The sequence below is a fragment of the Equus caballus genome, chromosome 4, assembly GCF_041296265.1.
Source record: "Equus caballus isolate H_3958 breed thoroughbred chromosome 4, TB-T2T, whole genome shotgun sequence".
NCBI lineage: Eukaryota > Metazoa > Chordata > Mammalia > Perissodactyla > Equidae > Equus > Equus caballus.
The window spans coordinates 112,854,009-112,880,409 of NC_091687.1; the positions used below are offsets into that span (position 1 = coordinate 112,854,009).

At 45.7% G+C, this 26,401-nt stretch overlaps 1 protein-coding gene across 4 annotated transcripts in view; it reads right to left on the bottom strand.

Moving 5' to 3' along the window:
- Positions 1-26,401, bottom strand: part of PTPRN2 (protein tyrosine phosphatase receptor type N2) — a 931,942-nt gene that overhangs the window by 692,610 nt on the left and 212,931 nt on the right. For 3 of the 4 annotated variants that reach the window (XM_070266124.1, XM_023640190.2, XM_070266126.1), the window contains one exon: positions 11,066-11,179. The exons of the other annotated variant lie outside the window; for it this stretch is intronic. In XM_070266124.1, the coding sequence (XP_070122225.1) occupies positions 11,066-11,179 (114 nt within the window). The remainder of the gene's footprint in view (positions 1-11,065; positions 11,180-26,401) is intronic. 4 annotated transcript variants of the gene reach the window in all.

A 26,401-nucleotide genomic window follows, 5' to 3' on the forward strand; every position in this document is an offset into this window, starting at 1 on the left:
GGAGATGAACTGTATGAGGCATTAGCATTTCGGTGACCCCAGGCCCTCCCATGGAAAGAGTACCAGCTGATCACTGGAGGGAGGACACTTCACCAGCTACAAGGCTTTGCATGGACTTGCTTCACTCACTCCTCTCCAGGAATCTGCAATCATTCTTGCTTATTGGAATCTAGCAAGAGCTCCTTACTACCACCAAATTAATGCTGCTGTATGCCGGGGACTAGGCTGAGCCCTCCATCCTTAAAATCCTCACAGCAACTCTTCAAGTTCGGAAATAATATCCCCCAGCGGCCACTGAGGCTCAGCACAGCTAAGCTGCCGATGGCTGCGTTAATCAGGAGAGGAGGTCAGCTGGATATGATGCCAGCCCTGCAGCTCCCATTACCATATACAACCTCATCTGCACATCCTGCTGCCTGCCAGTGATGCAGGCCTGTTTAAGCTTTGAAGCTCATGTTGTTTATTTAGGAAATTGGGTGTGTTTAATAAAAGTTCATTTCACAGAAACACCCTTGGATGTAGAGACATTAGAAGCATCCCAGGCGCAGGTTAGGTAGGGCTAGGTGATGAGAATAATGGACCTGTCGTCTAGCTGCCGCTGTCTCCCATCAACCCCTTCATGACCTTTCTATTTCCCAACAATCATCTTTCACCCTTAGTGGTCCCTCTGCCATGTTCCTACCTTTGCATGTGAATGTCCAACTGAATATAACATAAATCCCGTGAAGGCCAAGTATCAACTTTGCAACTGGTACATTCTGCCATGTACACATCTCCCTCTCCCTACCGCACAGCTGAGTCCACCTGGAGCTTGGGGGTGTGGACCTCAGCTAGACCTCAGCAAGAAGGAATGACTCCAATTTCCAAAGGCACAGGGTGGGTGATCCAACAAGAGAAGACAGGTGAGCAAGTGCAGGTCGACTGCAAGCAGAGAGAATAACCAAGGAGGAAAATCCAGTAGAAAGGCAAAGCTCGGCCTGACTGGCCTGCGGCGCAAAGCACCACGGTGCAGAACGCGCACGTGACACAGCACAGGAGCGAACCCCACTGCAGACGGCCGTCATGTCTGGCAAACACTGCAGCTGACATTGGTTTTCTGTGTGCTGTTCCATATCATTAGGAGATTTCTTTTCATTCTGTTTCAAGGAATTGCAACACTGTGTTAGTTTTTTCTTTTAATTTTGCTTTTGACATACAGCTCAATATGTCAGGAGATTCTTGCCAAGAAATAAATCCATAGTTGTTTTCATGACAGCAAATTATGTGCCAAAGAGTGACATTTAAATGCTGAATTTTAATGGCTTGTCAAAAGAAGTGAAATGTATTTTTTAAAAATTTAATACATGAGAGAACAATGTGTCCATCCATGAAATAATGCTGCCTGTAGGAGACAAGAATGGTAAATAAAATTGAACACAATTTTGTTCCTTGATGTATATATTTATGTTGAAGAAGAAAGTTGCACAATTAAATCCCATTTTCCCTTCCTTCTTCATGAGGAAGACGCTCCAATGGCAGCACAAGCAGCCATCTGTCATTGAGCCCAGCAACTGCATCTCCAAAAAGTGGCCTTGATGAAGCCAACAAACAGAAACATATACCCAACTCTGCTTCAAAGGCAGTTACCAGGGTAGAACGATTTCAAGGATTCTGAAAAGTCTCCTTCCCAAAAACCACACCATATCAGGCTAACCAAGTTCAGGAAACCAGCTGATTAGAGTTTCCTTCCTTAGGGAAAGACAACACCTCTTGGGTGTATTCCACTATTGAGTCTTTCATGACCAGGGCGAAAAACCTAACAGATCCAGAGAAAAAAATGAGGCAGAGAGTAAGTAACACTGATCGAAGAAATCAGAGAAAAAGTTCCAGATTACATGGCACTGTTGGAAAATACAGCGTTAGATAAGGGACCCAAAAGTGGTGTGGGCACACACATGTGTTTGTACACGTGTGCACATGTAGGTGAGCATGTGTGCATGTGGTGTGTGTGCACATTGGTGTACATGTGTGTGCATGTTCATTAGTGTGTCTGTGCACATATGCCATGTGCATGTTTGTGCCTGTGTGCCCTCACATGTGTGGTATGTGCATGTGGGTATGTGTATGCATGGATGTGTGCATATGTTGGTGCTAATGTGTGCATTTGTATGCACATGTGTGTATGCACACTGTGCAGGCAAGTGTGTGTTTGTATGTGTGTGCATGTGTGAGTGCATGTGTGCGGGTGTATTCATTTGTGCGCACATATGCATGTGTGTATGTGTGTTAGTGGGGATGCAGGCAGTGATAGCCCAGGTTCTGAGTGGCAGTCATACTGGAGTACTCATAATAAGGACTGTTATAGGATGAACTTTGGCAGGGCAGTCAGAATCTAAATCATACCAGAATTACCCAAATTTAAATTCACACCACTTCGGTTTATGTGGACTCTTTCCTGCAGATGGGCACAAGCTGGCATGCACCTCGGACGTGGTTACAGGAGGAAGGCTGGAACACCTCAAAGGACCAAGCTGACCAAAAGGACCTCCTGCCTCAGGATTATCTCTGGTGCTTATTGAAAATGCAGAGTCCTAGGTCCCACTCCACACTCTTTGTCAGAACCATTGGGACGGGCCCACAAATCTGCATTTTCACAGGTCTCCAGGATGACTTTCCCAGTCTGGGGAAATCAATAGCCCAGGAGACAGAGGTAACTGGTCAAGGGCTGATGGGCACCTGGACAGCAGTCCCGGAGGGCAGAGCTGAACTAGGAGGCTCTGGCTGTCCAGGTCATGGCATTTGTGTCCTATTGTCTGGGATGCACATGAGATGATGCCCAGCCACAGCACGAAACAGGCCTGGTACTCAGCTGGGTGGGGCTCTTGTCCACTGTTTGACTGCTGTGGCTTCCTGGCTCCAAGAAGATGCCCCTTGTCTTCAAGCACCAGAAATGCAGAAGAAGGGAAAGTCCATCTCAAGGCTCGTGGCAAGTCAGAAAGATCAGACGTCTATGGAGGGCATCCCGAGGAGGCAGGCACTGGGTGAGGTCAGAAAGAGAATGTGCTGCCTCTGCCTCTCTCGGGAAGGGTGCCCTTGTCCGCATCCAGAGTTTCACACCATCACGTGAGTCCCTGGCCAGAGGTTTCAGGATGAGTGGGGCCAAGATGAAGTCAGGAACGCCTGGAGGAAAGGTCAGACCCAGAAGGGAGCTCATCATGGGGCAATTTCAAGGTTAAACACTGGGATCATTCTGCCACCTGAAAGCACTTTGCCTCTGTTTCTCTATCCCTCTCAGGTCCCCTGAAAGAAGAAATAAGGACTGGGGGGACGGGGTAAAGCAGGGGTCCTTTCCAAGTCTGTTCTGTGGATCTGAGCCAAGGGCTTGGCTCACAGTTCCCTCCCTGGTCCTGCTCTGAAACAGTGCTCCAATTCCCTCTATAAAGAGCACCTTGGTCTCATTCCCGTGCTTTACATTCTCCCAAACGATTTTCCCAAAAAGCCATCATTAAACTGTGCAGGATTCGCAAACCTGACCCCTAGAATCTGATCCTCACACAGACGATGGAAAGTACGTAGGGGTGTCTACCCCCTAAGCCAAATGGGCTGCGAATCCCCAGTGCGCCGACCAAAGGAGAGAAGAAGCAGAGAAGAGGTTTCAACCACCAGTTGCCTGGGAGGTGGGGAGAGCAGAGAGCCAGCCAGCATTAGCCCTCAGGGAGAGCCTGAGGGAGAAATATGAACATCATTTCTGGAAAGCATCAGAGCAGTATGGTTCAGGACAGCACAATTGTCCCCATGACATTTCTTTTCAAACTAGCCTATAAAATCCCTTTTCGCACTCACACCTCCAGTCTTATTGGGACATGTCTTCTATTGCTGCTAACAGAGAGGAGGAAACACAATTTGCCATCATAGGTACAAGGTAATGGATGGCTGCATCCTGAGTTTGTCCAATCACTCTGACACGCCCTCTTGTGACTAAGCAGCAATAGCCACCAGCAGCAGAAACTGACGAGGGATCTCAAAGCCAGGAATCCCACCAGCCGGACATCTCCAACTTCCATCAGAGGTGCCCACATGGCTTCCAAGAGAAGAAATGCAATCTGCTCAAGGACTGGCTGGAGGGAATTAACTTAGAACTGGGGAAGGACTGGGGTGTGCTTAGGGAAGCAGTGGGATGGGTTCAGGGAAGAGCTGCAAAGAGCTCTCCAAGCCCCAAATGTCCTCCCTCCCTTGCCCCATACCATCGAATGCCACCATCAAACCCTCCAGTCCAGGTCTTGGGTAACACAACAGTGCCTCATCTAGATACGTAGCGTGAAGGAGGGAAATTATCAGAAGCACACAGCATATGGTATCCCTTTTATTCTCTGTGGGCAGAGGGAGAGGGAACTGCTTGCCTAGCCAGCTCAGGAGAGCAAGCCGGTGGTGGTCTCTGCAGGTAGGCACATCGGGGAACCCAGGCTGATGGGTCACAGATCTGTTTGTGTCCGTACCCCCCTCTCCAGCCCACCAGCTCTGACCCTGAGAAATCCTTGCTAAGGTGAGGGCTGCGAAGGGCTGTAGATGCGCTTCCCTCCCTTCTGTTCCTCCTGGGCTGCACTAAACCTTAGATGACACTAGTGAAAATGGCTGTAGAGAAAGCACAGCCCAGGAGGCAGAGGCCTGCACCTAATTAGAGCAGCTGACCAGAGACACCTCCCCCAGCCTTGGCCTTCCTCCATTCCCACAAGAGCACCCCCAGCACATCATAAAGAAAGTATTTTAACAGATGGCAATTCAGCAGCTACATGAAGAGTTGTCAGTATCCTAGCTTTAGAAAGCACCTTTGCTTTTCCATATCTAATACTTTTGAACATTTTTCCGCTTTTCTGAGCTAATATCATGACAGAAAGGAAGGGCTGGTGTGGTAGCAGGGAAGACAAGAATTGAGGCCCCTAGATGTCCATTCTGGTCATTGTCCACCCTGCACCAAGCAGACAGGGCTGGGAAGGTGCAGCATGTCCAGCCAGGGACCCCAGAGAGTGGCCTGAGCTGGCCGGGCACGTCTGGGCGGCGAGGATGGGGAGGACAGGGAGGACGAGGCAAGAAGGAGTCAGTGACGGGAAGTACAGGCAGCAGTGCTCGCATAAGTATGAACCCGGTGTGCAGAGGGAGAAATTGAGGCTTACAAAGGCTAAACGGCTCGCCCCATGGCCCTTCCTCATCTGCTTGTTCCATCCCCCTCCAAAGTCATCTTTGGAGAAGTAAGGAGCCACTCCACCCCATCCCTGCCTCCCCAGGCATGGGCTTGTAGGAAGAGATGCAGGAGTCTGCAACACAATTAGGACCTGGAAAAGCGACCACGAGAAAAACTGCCACAGTTAGTCCACAGGCTTTCTCCCTATGTGTCTTTCTTACTGACAAAAACCCAGGATCTGAGTGCTACCAAGTCAATGGTAGAAACAACGATGGTGAAGAGGTCTGGTGTCTGTCCAGTCACAGCCCGACCCCACATCCTGCTAGGGTGTGCTAAGTGCCTCTGGGTGTGAGAGACTGAAGCAGCGCACTGTATACCACCCCAGGGCTTCGTGGGCTAAACGTCTGTCAAGAGAGTCCATGTGCATTATCATCATCATTGGCATTGGCATCATTTTAAGAAAAGAACTAGAACATTTCCTCATCCCTTGGAAAACAGTTGTTTTTCTGGCATTTGACCTGATCCACAGAGCTAACCAACTTAGCAAAACTTTGCAATAATCTCCACTGGAAAAAAAAAAGGTGCATATGGTCTGTGTAATAGCTGTCATAAACTGGAAACAAAGTATCAAAATAAATAATATTTAACATTTGGAAATACTCATATTTATAAAATATTTTAAAATATTTTATTTGATTCCATTTGACCTTCACAACAGCTCAGTTTGGCAGTTTCTAAAACCAAACATACTCTTACAAGATAATCCAGCAATCGCACTCCTTGGCATTTACCCAAAGGAGTTGAAAACTTTTGTCCACATGAAAACCTGCTATGGATGTTTACAGCAGCTTTATTCATAACTGCAATATCTTGGAACCAACCAAGATGTCCCTCAGCAGGTGAGCAGATAAATAAACTGTAATTCATCCAGACAATGGAATATTACATAGCACTAAAAAGAAATGAGCTATCAAGCTGTGAAAAGATGTGGAGGAAACTTAAATGCACATTACTAAGCAAAAGAAGCCAATCTGAAAAGGCTACACACTGTGTGATTCCAACTCAATGACCTTCTGGGGAAGGCAAGACTATGGAGACAGTAAAAAGATGAGCAGTTGCTGGGGGGTGCAGGTAGTAAACATACTCTGTGTGACACTGTAACGGTGGATACATGTCATTACACATTTGTTAAAACCTGTGGAATGTACAAAACAAAAAGTTAACCCTAATGCAAACGATGGACACTAGTTAATAATGCATCAATATTGACTCATCAATTGCAACAAATGTACCACACCAACGCAAGATGTTAGTAATAGGAAAAACTTTTTCGGGGGTGGTGGTGGTGAGGGTATATGCAAACTCTCTTTCTGTTCAACCTTTCTGTAATCTAAAACTGCTCTAAAAAATAAAATCTATTAATTAAAAAAATTATTTGTCTCTATGTTTAACCCCCTCCATGAAGTGTTCTCTCTCTGTCTCAAACTTACCCTAAGCACTAAACCCAAAGTCTAACCCCCTGTGTGATTGAACTGCTATGCAAACTGAATCCCCAGCTTCAGAGGGTCTTTTATTATAGTTATGGCATTGCTTGGAAAGGAATGGGATACTGAAATATGGGCATCCTGATGAAGCTGGGACACTGACCCTTAAATTTCACCAAACTTTCTTTGCCAGGAGAAGCACCCCCTCCTCTCTTGTTGAAGAGGTTAACCCTGGCTTTGCCTGAAGAACCTGTAATGCCACACAAGGTGGTTGCCTTGCACGGCCCTGTTGACCCTCCCCAAGTCCCACCCCCAGCAGCTCTCACTGCATCTAGACCCATATCTGGACTCAAGTCCCAGCAGGCCCCCAAGGGTGACGCAAAAGCATGGCCCATGAGGAGTGCAATGCACACCAAAGAATCACATGATCTTGCCAATTTATATCAACAGAAACCTGGGAACCCATGTGGGAATGAGTCTTAAGGATGTGAGATCAAAGTGAAATGAACAGAAATTGGACCCGGTCGAATTTGTTGATATGGGCCACTAAGCACCGATTCTCCATCCAATGTTTTAGAATGGGGGGCTGGAAATGTCTTTAACAGTTTCCACTGCTGGTTGACATAAAAAGGGACCCAAAGCAGAGAGTCTGCATGAAATGAAGTGGAATGGCAGAACTTCCTTGACATAGTAGAGTCAAGTATCCAAAGGCTTAGGGAGATTGGGATGCTAGAGTGGATGTATCACGTATATCTGCTAAGAAGCTCAGGAGGGTCCAGAGGACATGCCTTTACCAAGGCTGTGAGAAATAAGTTCCTAGAGTTGTCCCAGCACCCTCGAAGAGCTCCAGGCGATGCCCCCTGGAGGTCAGAAGTTACAGTGGGAGCCGCTACCACCAATCTGGGACCCCTAAGTGCAGTGAGGATGATGGGATCCTGAGGTGTCAGGGGCCCAGTGGTGGCACTTAAAAGCCAAAGAAAGGTGGACATGGTCAGCATAAAGCAGTAATCAGAAGAGCCTGGCCCACAGAGACCTTTGGCATTGATGAGGCAATCACAGTGTTCCTAGAACTGGAACAGATGGGCGGCCTACTAGAGCCTTATGGATCTGCATAAGCAGGAAAATTCTAGATCTACTAAACTGAACTCACTTAAATCACCAAAACAGAGTCACAGCCCCTCAATCAATTTCCACTTGGAAATTCTATCTCACAGACCAGAACTGCTTGAGTGAAGGGGCTGGGGAACAGGTCCCCTTGAGGAAGGATTCTGCTACACAAGCCAAAAATTCATACTGTTAATCTGCCCCCCAGCCTCCTCCAAAGGGACCTACGGCCTTTCCCCAGGGTGACTGTGCACTGAGGAAAAGGAAATAATCAGACTTTTCAGTGATTACTGGACACTGGCCCTGAAGTGACATTAACTCCAGAAGATCCAAAATGTCACTGTGGTCCACCAGTCAGAGGAGTGGCTTATGGAAGTCAGATGATCAAACCCATCCTGTGATTATCTCCCCAGTTCCGGGAGGCATAATTGGAACAAACACTCAGCAGCTGGCAGAATCCTCACACCGGCTCCCTGACCTGTGAAGAGAGGGCTATAATGGTAGGAAACACACTGGAACTGCCTCGACCTACAAACACCATAAACCAAAACTTCTACTCACAAAGTCACAAACCAAAAGCAACACCACATTCCCAGAAGGGTTGCAGAGATCAGTGCCACCATCAAGGACTCGAAAGATGCAGTGCTGACAATTCCCACCACACCCCCATTCAGCTCGCCCAGGTGCCCTGTGCAGAAGACGATGCATCTTGGAGAATGACAGTGTATTATCATAACCTTAACCAGGGGGTGACTCCAACTGCTGTTGCTGTTGCAAATGTGGTTCCTCTGCTGGAGCAAATGGACACACCCCATGGTACCTATTACACAGCTATTAATCTGGAGAATGGTTTTTGCCTACACCTGTAGTAAAGATCATCAGAAGCAGTTTGCTCTCGCCTGGCCAGGCTAGCAATACACCTTCACTGTGCTGTATCAAAGTCTATCAGCTCTCCAGCCCTAAGTCATGATCTGGTCCTCAAGGGCCTTAATTACCTTTCCTTCCCAGGGGACATCAGTACACTGAGGATATTATGCTTATGGACCTACTGAGCAGGAAGTAGCAACTATTCCACAGACATTGGTAAGATGCTTGCATGCTAAAGGATGCCAGTGGCAGAAAGGGATGCTATTTGGGGCCTTTTGGAAGACTCCACAGGTGAATCACCATGCAGATTCTTAAGATTTCGGAGCAAACACATGAAATCCTCTGCAGATTACTACTCTCCTTTTAAGAAATTGCTTTCGGCCTGCTACTAGGCCTTGGTCAAGACTGAATACTTGACCACAGGCCACCAAGTTACCATGCAACTTGCCTTGATTATTACGCACTACGTGTTGCTTGACCCCAGCCATTCTGTAGCTCACACACATTGTTGCTTCTCTGTCCGCTCTCTCTGATCTGCAGCACCTCCCAGCAACCACTCCACCTCCCCTGGGTCCCTCTTCAGCTTCTTCAGCTCCTGGGACCTGTGTGTGTTCAGCTCCCTTATGAGGGGCCAGCTTCTGCAGGATACCTCATCACCAAGGTCAAGGCCATGAGAACAGACACAGGCTCCCATTCATTCTTGTCTTTGATCTCCCACCTCACACCCATCATCCCTTCCCCACTGCCTGCCATGCATATTTTAAGCTCCAAATGCAGAGACAACAATCAGCTTCCACAACTGTGAGCAGCCAAACCCTATAAGGAATCACGGACATGGTCTCCTAGCAGTTCTACTTCTCTCACTGAGCCCTAGCACAGATGGTGTCTCAGGTAGAAAGGGTGCCATGGCCCAATGACTTTGAGTAAATAAATTAACATAATTCTTCACTGCAGAACTTTCCAGAGCCCTAACAAGCCAATGTACCCTGTGAACATCCAGAAAGAGGAACAGAGCAAGGACTGTTTCCCAAACCTATTGGACCACAGACTTTTTTTTCCTTTTTCTTTTTTTTTTCTTTTGAGGAAGATCAGCCCTGAGCTAATATCCGCCACCAATCCTCTTTTTGCTAAGGAAGACTGGCCCTGAGCTAACATCCATTCCCATCTTCCTCTACTTTATATGTGGGATGCCTGCTACAGCACAGCTTGACAAGCGGTGCACCCAGGATCTGAACCAGCGAACCTCGGGCCGCTGAAGCAGAGGGTGCAAACTTAACCGCTGCGGCTCCGGCCGGCCTCAGAATTTTTTATCTTCCTTGATGGAGTAACTCACATGCCCAGTGGGAGTACCGTGACCTAGAGTGAATGTGGGCTCTCTGGTCCCTGACTTCCAGGCCTGTTCCCCCAGGGCAGGCCATTTAGGTCCTGACCATGAGACATGCAGATTTCACCCCCCAAGAGCTTCACCCACAGCTCTCACCCAACGCCAGGCGCTGTGTTTACAAATTGTCCTCTTGTCCAGGCTCTGAGGGCGCGAGGAGTGGGAACTTTACCTTAGTAAAAGGAACAGGTCATAATGCTGAGCCTGATGATACAGCTTCCCTCCTCAATTTAAAAAATTATGTATACATAATGTGAATTACATGTATAATAATTACATATATAACAATTTTAAATTACGATAATTTTTAAAAATATATTCTTAGCACGCTTGTGAAGAAAATGGTTATCAGGAATCTCCTGTGACAAAACTGTGTGACAAAAATTTAGTAATGACAGCAGGTAAAAGCGAATTGATTCTATTGAGGTTGATCAGTGGCTGGACTGGATGTGGTCAGGCCAAGAGGAGGCGCCCACCAGCCACTCTGCTCGCATGACCTCCAGCGAGCATCTCATGTCTGAAGCACTGACAGAACTGCTGTGGTCCCTGTGCAGGCAACAGCACCCAGGATGGCCTCCAGCCCACACAGGGAGCTGCTGACTGGCACCTTCTGTGACCAAGGCTGTCTGCTGCCAGCCCTCTTCTCTCCACCATGACACTAGGTGATTTAGTCCTTTTCTTCTTTTTTTTTAAAGATTGGCACTTGAACTAACAACTGTTGCCAATCTTCTTTTTTTTTCTTCTCCCCAAAGCCCCTCAGTATATAGTTGTGTATTCTAGTTGTGGTAGGTGGGACTCCACCTCAGCATGGCCTGACAAGCGGTGCCATGTCTGCGCCCAGGATCCAAACTGGTGAAATCCCGGGCCACTGAAGTGGAGAGCGCGAACTCAACCACTTGGCCACGGGGCCGGCCCCTGATTTAGTCCTTTTCTAATTCCTCACTACCTAAGAGGCCTGTGGATTTTTAAGGAGAAGCAAAGTGTTTGCTGAGCCCTCAGCATGACAGCAGCCACCAGGAATCTCCTCTCAGGCCACCAGCCCAGGGTGGTTTCAGCCTGAGCCTGCCATACCTGTGTGGGAGAGCTTCTGTAAGGTGGCTGTCAGGTGCTGTAGAACCACCGGGGACACTTCATAGCGGTATATGTCTATCACTGGAACCTTCTGGCACCTTCCAAACACTGCATCTGTGAGAAAAGGGAGGTAGAGAAGAAAGCAAAAGTGATGTTCATTTTCAGAGAGGTGAGAGATATTACACACATCCTTGTAACGTATTCCAACTGTGCACCATGGCGAGGCTCTGGAGCACGGTTTTAAAAGTCATCAAGGAGCTATCAGAATTTAGAAGCACTTGGAAAGTAACGGTTTATTTAAATAAAAAACAGGGCATCATGGAAAACACAAATGTGAGGGTAGAGAGACAAGGATTAGCTTGGATTTGTTTTTCTACTTTCCCATCCCTTCCTCCCTGACCCTCCCTCACCCCGCCCTTCTTGTAATTTCCTGCCCACGGCTTTCACATTTTGATGTCAAGCTTTGCTTTTGACAATCCAGTGACAAAAAAATCAATAACATTCAGGATTGGCTTTCCAGATGAGAAACAGAACACCCAGGAAGTATAAATATTAATTTGCAGAAGCCACAAGGATTGTTGAAATATCTTCCACGCGGGCACCATGTGGGAGGCGCTGGCAAATGGGAACAGACCCTGAATGGCCAGCAAGGCTGGTTTCGAGGGGAGATTTCTGAGAATGCAGCAAAGGAGCTGTGCCTGCGGAACAGCGAGATGTTAATGGGGACCAATTTATCTGGCTCTATTCCATTTGTCTGAAATGACAGACTCTGCTCATCAACATCCTTTCAAACCACACCTTCTAATTAATTTAGGCCCTAATTAGTCTTTATATGGCGAATTGTTCACTTTGAGACAAGCTTCCTGTGGGGGGTTCAAACATTCAAATTACCACCTCTCATCCACACAAAAGACTAATTCAGGGACCAGTGCGTCACACACAGAGCAGCCATCTGCAGTCTCAGGCTGGGACGGAAGGCGAAAACGCTTCTTTCATCATCCACAACAGTTTCACTGCACTGAGTGTAGCTGAAGAAAGCCATTCAAATGCAACAAGTTTAATTAGCAGAAACACATTTGCCCAGCACCAGGCTGACTCAGTAATTGCTGGTCTGATATTATACGTGTGCTGAAGACGGATGGCACCATGTGATTAGCAGAAAATCATCTTAAGTATTGCAAGCATCTCATGGATTTCTATGGGACTTTGTAAAGCCCAAAGAATCTGGGAAGACAACTTGGCCAGCTGCTCAGAGCAGGCAGACAACGGCCATGGAGTAAAGTTAAACCTCCTGTCGGCCATCTCTGACACACTGGGCTCTGCAGCATTCCCCCTTTGCCTGAGTGCCTTACTGAAATTAACGCAAGTGCCACATATCACCAGAGTGATTTTGGGTGACAGTTCTATTTAAGGGAGGGTCTCGTCCCACTTCCACCACCAAGTGAGGTGGACAGTCTGCTCAGTGTGAACACAGACAAGATCTGTCCCTGTTCCTTTGATTTTGTTTTGCTCGAAGAACTCCTGCCTGTGGGTGGTGTGTTTATGTGAGGGGAGGAAGGGGGAGGGAGAAAGGGGGAAAGACGGAGAAAAATAAAGAACTTTTTAGAATCTATTTGAAACTATCATTTTACTTTTCTTTTTTTAAAAATTTTTTTATTATTTATTGAGTTAATGATAGGTTACAATCTTGTGAAATTTCAGTTGTACATTATTGTCTGTCAGTCGTGTTGTAGGTGCACCCCTTCACCCTTTGTGCCCACCCCCCACCCCATCTTTCCCCTGGTATCCACTGATCTGTTCTCCTTGTCCACATTTTTAAATTGCTCATATGAGTGGACTCATACAGAGATTGTCCTTCTCTATCTGGCTTATTTCACTTAACATAATTCCCTCAAGGTCCATCCATGTTGTTGCAAATGGGACGATTTTGATCTTTTTTATGGCTGAGTAGTATTCTATTGTATATATATACCACATCTTCTTTATCCAATCATCTGTTGATGGGCACTTAGGTTGCTTCCACGTCTTGGCTATTGTAAATAATGCTGCAGTGAACATTGGGGTGCATGGGACTTTTGGAATTGCTGACTTCAAGCTCTCTGGATAGATACCCAGTAGTGGGATGGCTGGATCATACGGTAGTTCTATTTTTAATTTTTTGAGAATCTCCATACTGTTTCCATAGTGGCTGCACCAGTTTGCATTCCCACCAGCAGTGTATGAGGGTTCCTTTTTCTCCACAACCTCTCCAACATTTGTTACTATTTGTTTTAGTTATTTTTGTCATTCTAATGGGTGTAAGGTGACGTCTTAGTGTAGTTTTGTTCTGCATTTCCCTGATGATGAGCGATGATGAACACCTTCCATGTGCCTATTGGCCATCCGTATGTCTTCTTTGGAGAATTGTCTGTTCATGCCTCCTGCCCATTTTTTGATCAGGTTGTTTGATTTTTTTGTTGTTGAGTTGTGTGAGTTCTTTATATATTACGTATATTAAGCCTTTCTCAGATGTATTACTTGCAAATATTTTTTCCCAGTTAGTGGGTTGTTTTTTTGTTTCAATCCTGTTTTCCTTTGCCTTGAAGAAGCTCTTTAGTCTGATGAAGTACCATTTGTTTATTCTTTCTATTGTTTCCCTTCTCCGAGAAGACACGGTGTCCGAAAAGATCCTTTTAATACTAATGTCAAAGAGTGTACTGCCTACGTTTTCTTCTAGAAGCCTTATGGTTTCAGGTCTCATCTTTAGGTCTTTGATCCATTTTGAGTTTATTTTTGTGAATGGTGAAAAAGAAGGGTCAATTTTCATTCATTTACACGTGGCTTTCCAGTTTTCCCAGCACCATTTGTTGAAAAGACTTTCTTTTCTCCATTGTATGCCCTCAGCTCCTTTGTCGAAGATTAGCTGTCCACAGATGTGTGGTTTTATTTCTGGGCTTTCAATTCTGTTCCATTGATCTGTGCACCTGTTTCTGTACCAGTATCAGTATCATGCTGTTTTGATTACTGTAGCTTTGTAGTATGTTTTCAAGTCAGGAATTGTGATCCCACCAGCTTTGTTCTTTTTTCTCAGGATTGCTTTAGCAATTCAGGGTCTTTTGTTGCCCCATATGAATTGTAGGATTCTTTGTTCTATTTCTGTAAAGAACGTCATTGGGATTCTGATTGGGATGGCATTGAATCTGTAGATTGCTTTCGGTAGAATGGACATTTTAACTATGTTTATTCTTCCAATCCATGTACATGGAATGTTTTTCCATCTCTCTATGTTGTCACCCATTTCTTTCAGAAAAACCTTGTAATTTTCATTGTATAGGTCTTTCACTTCCTTAGTTAAATTCACCCTGAGGTATTTTATTCTTTTTGTTGCGATTGCGAATGGTATTGTGTTCTTGAGTTCTTTTTCTGTTAGTTTGTTATTAGAGTATAGAAATGCTACTGATTTATGTAAATTGATTTTATACCTTGCAACTTTGCTGTAGGTGTTGATTATTTCTAAAAGTTTTCCAATGGATTCTTTGGGGTTTTCTATATATAAGATCATCTCATCTGCAAACAGCAAGAGTTTCACTTCTTCCCTTCCTATTTGGATTCCTTTTATTCCTTCTTCTTGCCTAATTGCTCTGGCCAGGACCTCCAGTACTATGTTAAATAAGATTGGTGATAGAGGGCATCCTTGTCTCGTCCCTGTTTTCAGGGGTATGGTACTCAGTTTTTGCCCATTGAGTATGATGTTGGCTGTGGGTTTGTCATAGATGGCCTTTATTATGTTGAGGTAGTTCCCTTCTATCCCCATTTTGTTCAGAGTTTTTATCATAAATGGCTGTTGGATCTTGTCAAATGCTTTCTCTGCATCTATTGAGATGATCATGTGGTTTTTATTCCTCAGTTTATTGACGTGGTGTATCACGTTGATTGATTTGCAGATGTTGAACCATCCCTGTGTCCCTGGTATGACTCCCACTTGATCATGATGTATGTTCCTTTTGATGAATTGCTGAATTCGGGTTGCCAAAATTTTGTTGAGAATTTTAGCATCTATGCAAAAAAAAAAATCTATGTTCATCAGCGATATTGGCCTGTAGTTCTCCTTTTTTGTGCTGTCCCTGTCAGGCTTTGGTATCAGCGTGATGTTGGCCTCATAGAATGTGTTAGGAAGTGTTCCATCCTCCCTAATTTTTTGGAATAGCTTGAAAAGGATAGGTGTTAAATCCTCTCTGAAAGTTTGGTAGAATTCCTCAGGAAAGCCATCTTGTCCTGGGGTTTTATTCTTTGGGATGCTTTTGATTGCTGTGTCAATCTCTTTCCTTGTGATTGGTCTGTTTAAATTGTCTGCTTCTTCTTGACTAAGCTTTGGGAGATTGTAGGAGTCCAAGAATTTATCCATTTCCTCTAGGTTATCCATTTTGTTGGCATATAGTTTTTCTTAGTATTCTCTTATAATCCGTTGTATTTCGGCGGAGTGTGTTGTTATTTCTCCTCTTTCATTTCTGATTTTGTTTATTTGAGCTTTCTGTCTTTTTTTCTTTGTAAGTCTGGCTAGGGGTTTGTAAATTTTATTTATCTTCTCAAAGAACCAGCTCTTTGTTTCATTGATCTTTACTACTGCCTTTTTTGTTTCAATAGCATTTATTTCTGCTGTGATTTTTATTATTTCTCTCCTTCTGCTGACTTTGGGCTTTGTTTGTTCTTCTTTCTCTAATTCAGTTAGGTGTAGTTTAAGATTGCTCATTTGGGATTTTTCTTGTTTGTTAAGATGTGCCTGTATTGTGATGAATTTTCCTCTTGATACAGCTTTTGCTGTATCCCATATGAGTTGGTATGGCATGTTATCATTTTCATTTGTCTCCAGGCATTTTTTGATTTCTTCTTTAATTTCTTCAATGATCCATTGCTTGTTCAATAGCATATTGTTTAGTCTCCACGTCCTTGTGCCTTTCTCAGCTTTTTTCTTGCAATTAATTTCTAGCTTTATAGCATTATGATCGGAGAAGATGCTTGTTGTAATTTCAATGTTTTTAAATTTGTAGAGGCTTGCCTTGTTTCCCAACATATGGTCTATCCTTGAGAATGTTCCACGCGCACTTGAGAAGAACGTGTATTCTGCTGTTTTTGGATGGAGTGTTCTATACGTGTCTATTAAGTCCAACTGTTTTAGCTTTTCGTTTAGCTGCACTGTTTCTTTGTTGATTTTCTGTCTGGAGGATCTGTCCATTGATGTGAGTGGGGTGTTGAGGTCCTCTACTATTATTGTGTTATTTTTGATATCTTCTTTTAGGTTTGTTAATAGTTGCTTTATGAACTTTGGTGCTCCTGTGTTGGGTGCACAGATATTTATAAGCCTTATTTCTTCTTGATGAAGTATCCCTTTGATCATTATATATTGGCCCTCTGTGTCTCTCTGTACCTGCCTTATCTTGAAGTCTGTTTTGTCTGATATAAGCATTGAGACACCTGCTTTCTTTTGTTTGCTATTAGCTTAAAGGGTTGTCTTCCACCCCTTCACTCTGAGCCTGTGTTTGTCCTTGGAGCTGAGGTGTGTTTCCTGGAGGCAACAAATTGTTGGATCTTGTTCTTTAATCCATTTTGCCACTGTGTGTCTTTTTATTGGAGAATTCAATCCGTATACATTGAGGGTGAGTATTGATGCATGAAGGCTTAATGCTGTCATTCTATTGCTTGTTTTCCGATTTTCCTGTGTTTCCTTTGTTTCTCGTCCTGTGTGTTTTAGCCTGCCCAATGACTTCTGCAATTTTGTATGCTGGGTTTCTTAGATTTTTCCTTATTTATGTTTTGTTTCTCTGTTCTGTGTTTTAGTTTAGTGGCTACCCTGAAGTTTGTATTCAGAACCTCATGTATAACATAGTCCATTTTCTGGTGGTCTCTTACTTACTTAGCCTAGACTGTTTCAGTCCCTTTCCTCCTCCCCTCCTAAATTAGTATTTCCATCTCTTATTCCAACTTGTGTTGTGAGTTTGTGGTTAGAGTGATAAGATTGTCTTTGTTTTTGGTGATTTCCTTCCCTTTATCCTAATGCTGTACTATCCTGTTAGTAGATAGCTGTTGCTATCCTATTCTGATTCTATCCATCTCCCTACTCTGTGTTTTGTGATGTCTTTCTCCCTTTTTTTTTTTTCAGGTATGAGAGCCTTCTTGAGGATATCTTGTAGTGGAGGTTGTGTGACTATGAAGTCCCTTCCTTTTGTTTGTCTGGAAAAGATTTAATTTCTCCCTCGTATCTGAAGGATATTTTTGCTGGATAGGGTATTCTTGGCTGATGATTTTTATCCTTTAAAGTTTTGAATACGTCATTCCAATCTCTCCTAGCTTGTAAGGTTTCTGTAGAGAAATCCGCTGAAAGTCTGATAGGGGTTCCTTTGTACGTTATTTTCTTCTGCCTTGCTGCCCTGAGTATTCTTTCTTTGTCGTTCATTTTTGCCATTTTTACTATGTGCCTTGCAGTAGGTGTTTTTACATTGACAAATCTAGGAGATCTGAAAGCTTCCTCCACACACATTTCTCTCTCAATCCCTAGATTTGAGAAGTTCTCTTCTATAATTTCATTGAGCACACACTTTCTGCTCCATTTTCCTTTTCCATGCCCTCAGGAATTCTGATTATCCTTAAGTTGCATTTTCTCATTGAGGCAGCTATTTCTCAGAGATTTTCTTCATTTTTTTAAATTCTTAGTTGTCTTTCTTCCTCTCTCTGGAGCCATTCAGCCTGTCTATCTTCAATTATGCTAATTTTCTCCTCTATGATGTCTACATGGGCATTCAAGGAATCTGTATTCTGTTTTATCTGATCCATTGTATTTTTCATCTCTAGTATTTCTGATTGGTTCTTCTTTATAGTTTCAATCTCTTTTGTGAAGTAACTCCAGAACTCATTGACTTGTTTCTCTATATTTCCCTTTACCTCATTGAGTTTTTTGATGATAGCTATTCTGAACTCATTTTCACTTAGTTTACCTATTTCCAAGTCCTCAGGACAGAATTCTGTGTTTTTATTGTTTTCCTTCTGGTCTGGAGCTTTTATAAATTGCTGGATGTTAGAGGAGCAGTTTTTGTGCATGATGCTATTATTCGGTTGCAGTTACAGCCTGTCGCCACTAGATGGGGGTCGAGAGCCACGCACTCTGAGTCCTCTGCCTTCAGCTGTGATGGTGGCATGCAGCACGGGTTGAGGGAGGAGGGGCACTTTCTCTTGCATGCAGACCTGGATTCTGTTCAGCTCTCGCTCTCTGTTTTCCCGGGGCCCTGGCTTGCTGAGGTTCCCCCATGCGAAAGCCTTCCCCTGTTAGAGGGTTTCCACTGCATGGACGGTGGGAGTCCTGGATGATCCCCAGATGTGCAGCCCCTCTCCCGCTCCTTCCCTCACCCACGGCAGTGATCCCAGTCTCTAGGGGAGGGAGCGAAGTTCTCTCTTACCCTGTTCCACCTCCTCCAAGGGCAGCTCCAGCCTCTCTGCCTTCTGACTTTTGGTTGCTTTGGGTCTCTGACAATTTCTGTTATTAGGATGTTTTTTTTGGTTGGAAAGCGGTTGCTCTTTTTGGTTGTAATTTGGAGGGGAGAGAGTCCCAGGTGAGCTCACTGAGCCATGTCACTGATATCACTCTCTCTTCTCATTTTACTTTTCAAATGGAAATATCTTGTAAGTAGAATCATAGCATACTGGGACTAGAAGGAGCATTAAGATGGTCTGACCCCACACTTTACAGATGAGGCTGGAGCGTCGTGACCAAGGCCACAAGAGGGATGGTGGCTGAGCTGGAGGAGAAGCCTGGTTCCCTAGCTCATGGCTGGAGTCCTTATCAGCCACCATTTAATGTCCCTGGGTAACCACACTTCAGAAACATGTCTGAGAATTACCTCCCAAGGACACTCCCCGAATCAATCAAGTTTTCATCGAGAAACATGGCTGAAGACATTGCCTGTTTTGAAACATTCCAAGTAAATTATGTCCCTTCTGAAGTACAATGACATCATTCTCTAAATTAGGTTTGTGGTTTACAATGTTGTAAATATATTCCCAGGAAAATGTTAATTAGATTTTCTTGACACTTTTCTTTTAAACATCTATTTAGTATATATCATAATACATAATATTTTGTGCTTTTAAAATTAGTTTTAGCCAATAATTTGGTTTTAATTATTTGAAAGTTGAAATTAAACTACTGATTCTCTTTGCCCCTAGACTGTGGGGCCATGCTGATGAGGTAGAGATTGACACTGTTCCCAGTGCATACTTTTAATTAATAGACTACTTATTATTTATTTTTAGAGCAGTTTTAGGTTCACAGCAAAATTAACAGGAAAGTAAAGAGATTTCCCATACCCTCCTTTCCCCGACACATGCACAGCTTCCTTCATTATCAACGTCTCCCACCAATGGGACAGTTGTTACAAGTGATGAACCTACATGGACATATCATAATCACCCCAAGTCTACGGTTTACATTAGAGTTCACTCTTGCTGTTGTACATTCTATGAGTTTGGATAAATGTATAATGACATTCACTATAGAATGGTGTCAACTGAGACTCCATTTTGTAATTTGGGCCTCAGTTAGCCTTAGCAAATCCATTTTGCTTATTCTTTTGTTATTCAGAGTCCACAATGTCAATCCTCCTCTCTATTTTGCAGAGCAGAAGCCTGGATCCCCACAGCCTCTGGGGACCAGAGAGTGGGCAGTTCTAAAGATAGAAAGAGAAGGGACATTTGAGGTCCAGAGAAAACAGACAGCCATCTCCCAGCTCAGTATCACAGACCAGAAGCTCCGAAGAGCAAAAGCTGCTTAGAGACATTTGTATTAACAGTCATCTAGAATGAATGGCAGTATCTTCCACTGCAAAGGGAAAACACTCACAATTTTATGCTGGACTTTTGGAAGAATGTGAAAATATAGCTTGTTTATCTTGTCTGTTCATTTGTTTTAACCAGTGCTCCTTGGAGCAGTGTTCCCACAGGCAAAAGTCATTTTCACTCATAAACATCACTGTCCTCTAAATACAGATGCAGGCCTGTCGCAATGTCCCTACTGCTGAACCAACAGTGCCTCCTTCTCCCTTAGTCTGTGGGACTGCACATGTCCCCTGACCCCAGTCCACACACGTGTGTGCAAGCACTCACACATGTACATGCTCTCCCATGACGCCCCTGTGTACATACACTCACACTCACACACACACATCTCCACAACGCAAGACTTGCCCCTCACCCTCACAACCCTTCAGCACCAACATTCTTCTCTCGCCCAGGGGCACTGTGAGCTCCTGGAAGGCAGGCAGCATCACAGCTCCTGCCTCTTAAATTCCCCACAGCATCTGATACTACGCTCTAAAGCCCCTGTGGATTAAATACATATTTGTGACTGATTAACTGGTATTTTTCCATTTGCCTGAAAGAAAACTGAGATGCCCACAGAAACTTATAACACCATTAGCTAGGATCCTAATTTGTTCGATTTAGAAGTCTTCAACTCCCAGCAGCTGGAATGAAGGGCCAGGGATCACTGAGACCAAAGAGAGGGGCTCATGGAGACTGCAAATCACAGGGATGCACCTCCGTATTTTCTCAGCAAACACTGGGCCTCCTCTACCTCTCCCACACACACTCTGCTCAGCCTCAGGGTGCTTGTTCTACCCCAGCTCATCACACATGGGAGAGGCGGTCCTAGTGGACCTCTGCTCTGGGGAAGGAAGCTCATGCTCCGAGACGCTGAGCCTTCACTCTCAAGATGCCATGGCTTTCACGGACTGCTAAGTGCTGGGCCTCTTGGAGAGCGATCCAGAACCATCAGGTCAGACCACCAGGCAGCCACGGGCTTGAACAAGTTGGTTTTGCTCTCCCGTTGAGAGAGTCGTTTTTTGCTAAGTTTCTCTTAGGTGATATGCCTCAGATTTGCCTTAAAGGACATTCTAAGAAAAAAGCCTGTGGAGCATGATTGTGTGCCTGCTGAGAAACGTCACTCACAGTATCACCATCATCTCTACCGCAAAGATCCATGGGAGGAATCCCCCAGACCCCAGGGCCAGGACCAACCACCTTCCGCCTTCCAGTTGCCCTCTTTACCAGGGCTACCAGACAGCTCATGTCAACTTACTGATCGTTTTTAGTTGTGCAAGCTCTGGTGGCATTTATTTCAGGGAAGTAATCATTTTCTTTGTACCCATGATATTTAATCATCTTTTCTTCTTTTATTTTTAATGTCTTTGCTAGTGTTTCTTTTTACGTCTTTTTTAGATTTCTCCATTCTCTCTCTGAGAAGAGATAATGGGGCTGGAGAATTAATAAACACCATGTGATAACCTAATTTAGGTTTTGAAAGTGGGGTAGTCAGCTTAGGGCACATTCAGAAATCATTGCAATGCACACACCCGTTCAATAACCTGTATAAATGGTTTATTTGTGTAAATAATATGCTTGTATAAATGCATTATCTTGGTTCCCTGGAACCTCAAGAACAATATTCTTGATTTTGGAGTGAGAAGAGACAGGCAAAAGAGGTGCCACAACCATCAAGTCTTTGCAAATGAGGGTGCACCAGAGGTGCTATTAAAATAATCATGGGGCAGGGTGAAATGTCCGGAAAGTCAGCCATGTGCAGAATTCCTTGTGAGGGTAGGAACAGGCAGCATTCACAAGACCTTCTTCTTTCCATAATCACAGAAGCAGTGGCCCATGATATGCATTCAGGTTCTCAAAACACTGTATATAGTGAGCAGCAAACGCATTCATCCACCTTGTGAAGCAGACAATTGATCTTAGGGGACTAAAGGAACACCTTTGATCTAAAGGTCTAAAGCACTTCCTAGAAGCAGTGCTTTCAGGGGGAGCCAGGTCCCTACTCCTGGCCCATGGGTTATACCTGCCGCATGGAAGCACCTGTCAACCTACAAGGAGCTGCCACCCAGGAAGCAACCGCTCCACATTACATTTTATGAAACTTGATCCTCCTTCACCCCTCCCTGCATCAAACTTGGCACACAGGTAGCCAGCATAGATGAAACAGCAACAGCAACCCCTCATGGCCGCCACCCGCAGCATCAGATCCTCAGCAGTGACAGATCCAGGCACACTGGTCCAGCTCAGGACAAGGTTGCTGGAACAGCCAGACACGTCAGGGACCCAGCGTGGTGGCCCCATGCTCCAGTGGGACTCGAGTGAGGACATGGCACGCTGTTTCCCAGGGATGCAGGGGAAGTAAGACACATGCACACTCACACTCACCCACACATGCACAAGTACGCACAGTCACATGATCTCATGTGCACACACCCACCCAAGCTTACACACTCACACAATGCTCACACTCACGTGTGCACACTCACACTTGTGTACTATAGCTGACACACTCACATGTGAACACTCATGCTTGCAAATAACACTCGCTCACATGCACTCACACTCTCACACTGAGAAGAGCAGCAAGAGCCCTCCCAGATTGTCCCCACAAGTGCTGTCTGTCCCATGGGCTTTGCAAGCATTTCCCACATGGGCACCACATGCACCCCTGACCCAGCCCTTGTCCCAGGGCAAACCCTCCACAGGGCTGAGTGGACACAGCAAGCCTCACCTTCTCCACACTCATGGAACAAACAGGGACAGTCTTCGACCTCTGGGAGATGAAGATGCACCTCACCGTGAAGGGCTGTGGGGGACTGAACCAGCTCAGAGCGCTCAGCATGCACGCCTGTGCCCCCCTCCCACCACATTAAAGGTGCCCCTCAGGCCCTGCAGGATGGTTGTCCCCATAAATGATGTGCCTGTGCACAGGCCGTATGGAGGGGGCCTGACCCAGAGGCAGTCTCTGCACTCTCAGCACCGAGTCAATGACATGTTAGTCCCTCAGCAGCACAAATGCCTGGGGCTTACTGACGCAGAAGCTTTTCATCCCTGGAGAAGCGAAGCCAGAAGTCTACAACCCCCTGCCTGCAGGGTCAACAACCAGGCCGAGGGATCCCCCATCTGCAGGGTCCACACCCAGGTCGAGGGACCACCACCTCCATCTGCAGGGTCCACAACCAGGCTGAGGGACCCCCTCCTCCATCTGCAGGGTCCACACCAGGCTGAGGGACCCCCTCCTCCATCTGCAGGGTCCACAACCAGGCAGAGGGACCACCCCCCCATCTGCAGGGTCCATACCAGGCCGAGGGGCCCCCCAAAATCTGCAAGCACCCACTTGGCAGGCCAGCTTGGGGACCATCCCCCTCCGGTGTTCTGCTATTTCAGGCCCGACCACCCTTTAATTCTTTCCTGCCTCCCCTTGTGGGACCCCACCATCAGAGCCCCAGCACTACAAGAACAAAATCTTCCCCAGATATCTTTGGAGAAGTGAAAAGTAATACAGTCTAGAATCACTACCCTGTTGAAAAGAATTCTGAAGAGAGGGGAAAAACCTTTTCTTTGAATTGATAAAATATCCTCCACGTACATTTCTGCAATGAAGCTACAAAATCGTTTCTGTTCTCAGGGAACACAATTCCAGGCTCCTGTGTCTGGTGCCTGTGTGCACAGTGTAGCCAGGGACCCAGAGAGGTGCCAGCTGTCCTGAAGCTGGGAGCCAGCCTCAGTCCCCAGTCTCAGGAGGTGGGGATACTCCACCACCCGTTCTGTGAGTACCAGGGATCCATGTCTCCCAAGAAGCGTGTTGAGTCTTGGGAAGGTAAACTTGGTAACAGGCCCCAGGCAGAGTGGCTGGCTGAGCAGTGGGTGTTGGGCACTGCCGTGTGAGGTGGTGCTCCTACCAGGGGTCAGGGACAGCCCTGTGAGGAAAAACTACACACATCGCTGTTCCCTGAGCACTTATGTCACAGGCACTTTCCTAAGCACTTTACTTGCAACCGCTCATCTAAACTTCAGCACACTCCTGGCAGCTGTTTCCCATGAGCACCATCATCCCCTCTCACACCACCTGGGAACGGAGGCGCAGAGAGGCTCCGGAGCTTGCCCGAAGCCTCACAGCCAACAGTGTGCATCTGTGATGCCCGAAGTCCTGCCTGGCGCCTTCCAGAACAGCCCTCTGGCCATCGTCACCCTGAACACCAGTTCTCCCTTCAGAACGCATGTCCCAGTTCCTGACGTAGCAAACATGGCCATCATAGTCATGCTGCAGTGATGGAACATCTTGTTCTGAAACCAGTTAACAAAATCCCTCGGGTCCCATGTATGTCAGCTCCCCAAATAAGAGTTAACATGTACCTAGGACTATGATGTGCCAGGCTCCATTCTGACACACTTGACTTGGGTAATCCTACCACAACCCTCAGTGGTATAAACCATAATGGGCCTCTTCACTCCTGGAACACTAGGGCCCAGAGAGGTTGAACAACTTGCTGCAAGTCACACAGTAAGTGGCAGGCTGGCTCCAGAGTCCACACTCTTTATTATTATCACATCACCTCTCTTGCGAGGTGGAAAACCAGCTGTGATAACTAGCACATGACCAGGGTGTGGGGAAGCAGAACCAACATTCCAGATATCGTGTAGTTCAAGAACCTTCATCACTGTGATCGCCCGAGCCCAGACACAGGAAAAATAAACCAGTGGGGGCTTGAGGAGAGATGAAAAGAGGAGGATGGGCCAGTGTGTGGCTCTTTTTAGCTAGTGGATAGCAGCAACCAATTTTTTGAGTGGATTCTGCATTGCAGACAAGTCACTCACAGCCCTTCCGGAGGTCATTCCCCACCTCTGCACATGGCCGTGGGGATGAGAGCCCACATGCCTCCCAGAGCTCTTCCCGGCAACCTGGAGGCCATGTGCACAGGAGGCAGCACCCCCACCAGGAATAACTCCTTTGGATTGGCAGGAGCAAGGAGCAGGGTCCACCGCAACAAGCCACCGAGACGCGGGGTAATCTGTGGGAGCTGTGTGCTCACCCTGATTAAAACAGCGATCCACAGACCGTGCCTTCAGTGCTCAGACCAGGCCTGTGTGTGCAGACATGGGGGCCAGCTCACGCACTGTCCCAGTGCACCTTGAGGCTGAGAACTCAATGAGGGCTGGGAACATTCTCCACAGCCCAGCAACCTTCATATTTCCCAGTGAAATCAAACCAAAGGCAAAGAACCAACAGTCACTGTGTATCACAGACGCCCAAGTGTCTGGAGAGAACCAAGAAGTGTACAGACTCTTGGATCTTTAGAAAATAACAATCTAGGTAAAGTATCAGACAAATATGATTTGTCTTTAAAAAGCGAACAATTTAAAAAGCAAGTCCCCGGTGCACTGCTGGTGGGAATGTAAAATGGTGCAGCCACCATGGAAGACAGTATAGGGTTCCTCAAAAAGCTAAACACACAATTACCACATGATCCTACAATTTCACTCTGAGTATACAAACAGAAGAACTGAAAGCAAGGACTCAAAGAGATACATGCACACCCATGTTTACAGCAGCATCATTCACAACAGCCAAGAGGTGGAGGCAACCCAAGTGTCCATCAACAGATGAACTGATAAGCAAGATGTGGTCCATCCATACAATGGAATATGATTCAACTTTAAAAAGGAAGGAAATTCTGACACATCCTACAACATGGATGAGCCTTGAAGACATGATGCTGAGTGAAATAAGCCAGACACAAAAGGACAAATACTGTATGATTCCACTTATATGAGGGACCTAGGAGTCAAATTCAGAGACAGAAAGTAGGATGGTGGGTGCCAGGGGCTGGGGAGGGGGATGGGGAGTGAGTGTTTAATGGGGACAGAGTTTCCATTTGGGAAGACGAAGAGTTCTGGAGATGGATGGTGGTGATGGTTGCACGACAATGTGAATGTACTTAATGCCACTGAACTGTACACTTAAAAAGTGATTAAAATGGCACATTTTAGTTATGTGTATTTTACCACAATTAAAAAATTGAAAAAGAAGAAATTCAAAATAAAAATAAAAGAATATAACAAAGTGGTACACTCTTAAAGAGCAATGAGGGATATGGATAACAGAAGTCAAAAGTTCTCATGGGTGGGGGAGGCCAGCCCCAGCGGGAGTGGCAGAGGAGCTGCTCAAGCTCCTGAGGTCAGATGTTGCTGCTATTGTCACAATGACAATCATGCTTGGGTGACAGGTTTTCCCTGGGGGCATACGTGCATTCCCAGTCCTTAGAATGAGTTAAATTTAGTTCAGTTCAGACTGGTGAGCACACACGTGGCACCCACATTGTCCACAAGCATGGCCCAGTAGTCAGCATTCTGGGAAAAATTGCTCCTTTCCCCGCTGATGGGAGACACTCAGGAGCATCAAGACTTCGCCAGGACCTAAGTGCCTGAGAGCAAAGGCCCAGGGACAGGCCTGGTTCACAGAGAAAGTCGGGGCTGATCAGGGAGGACTTT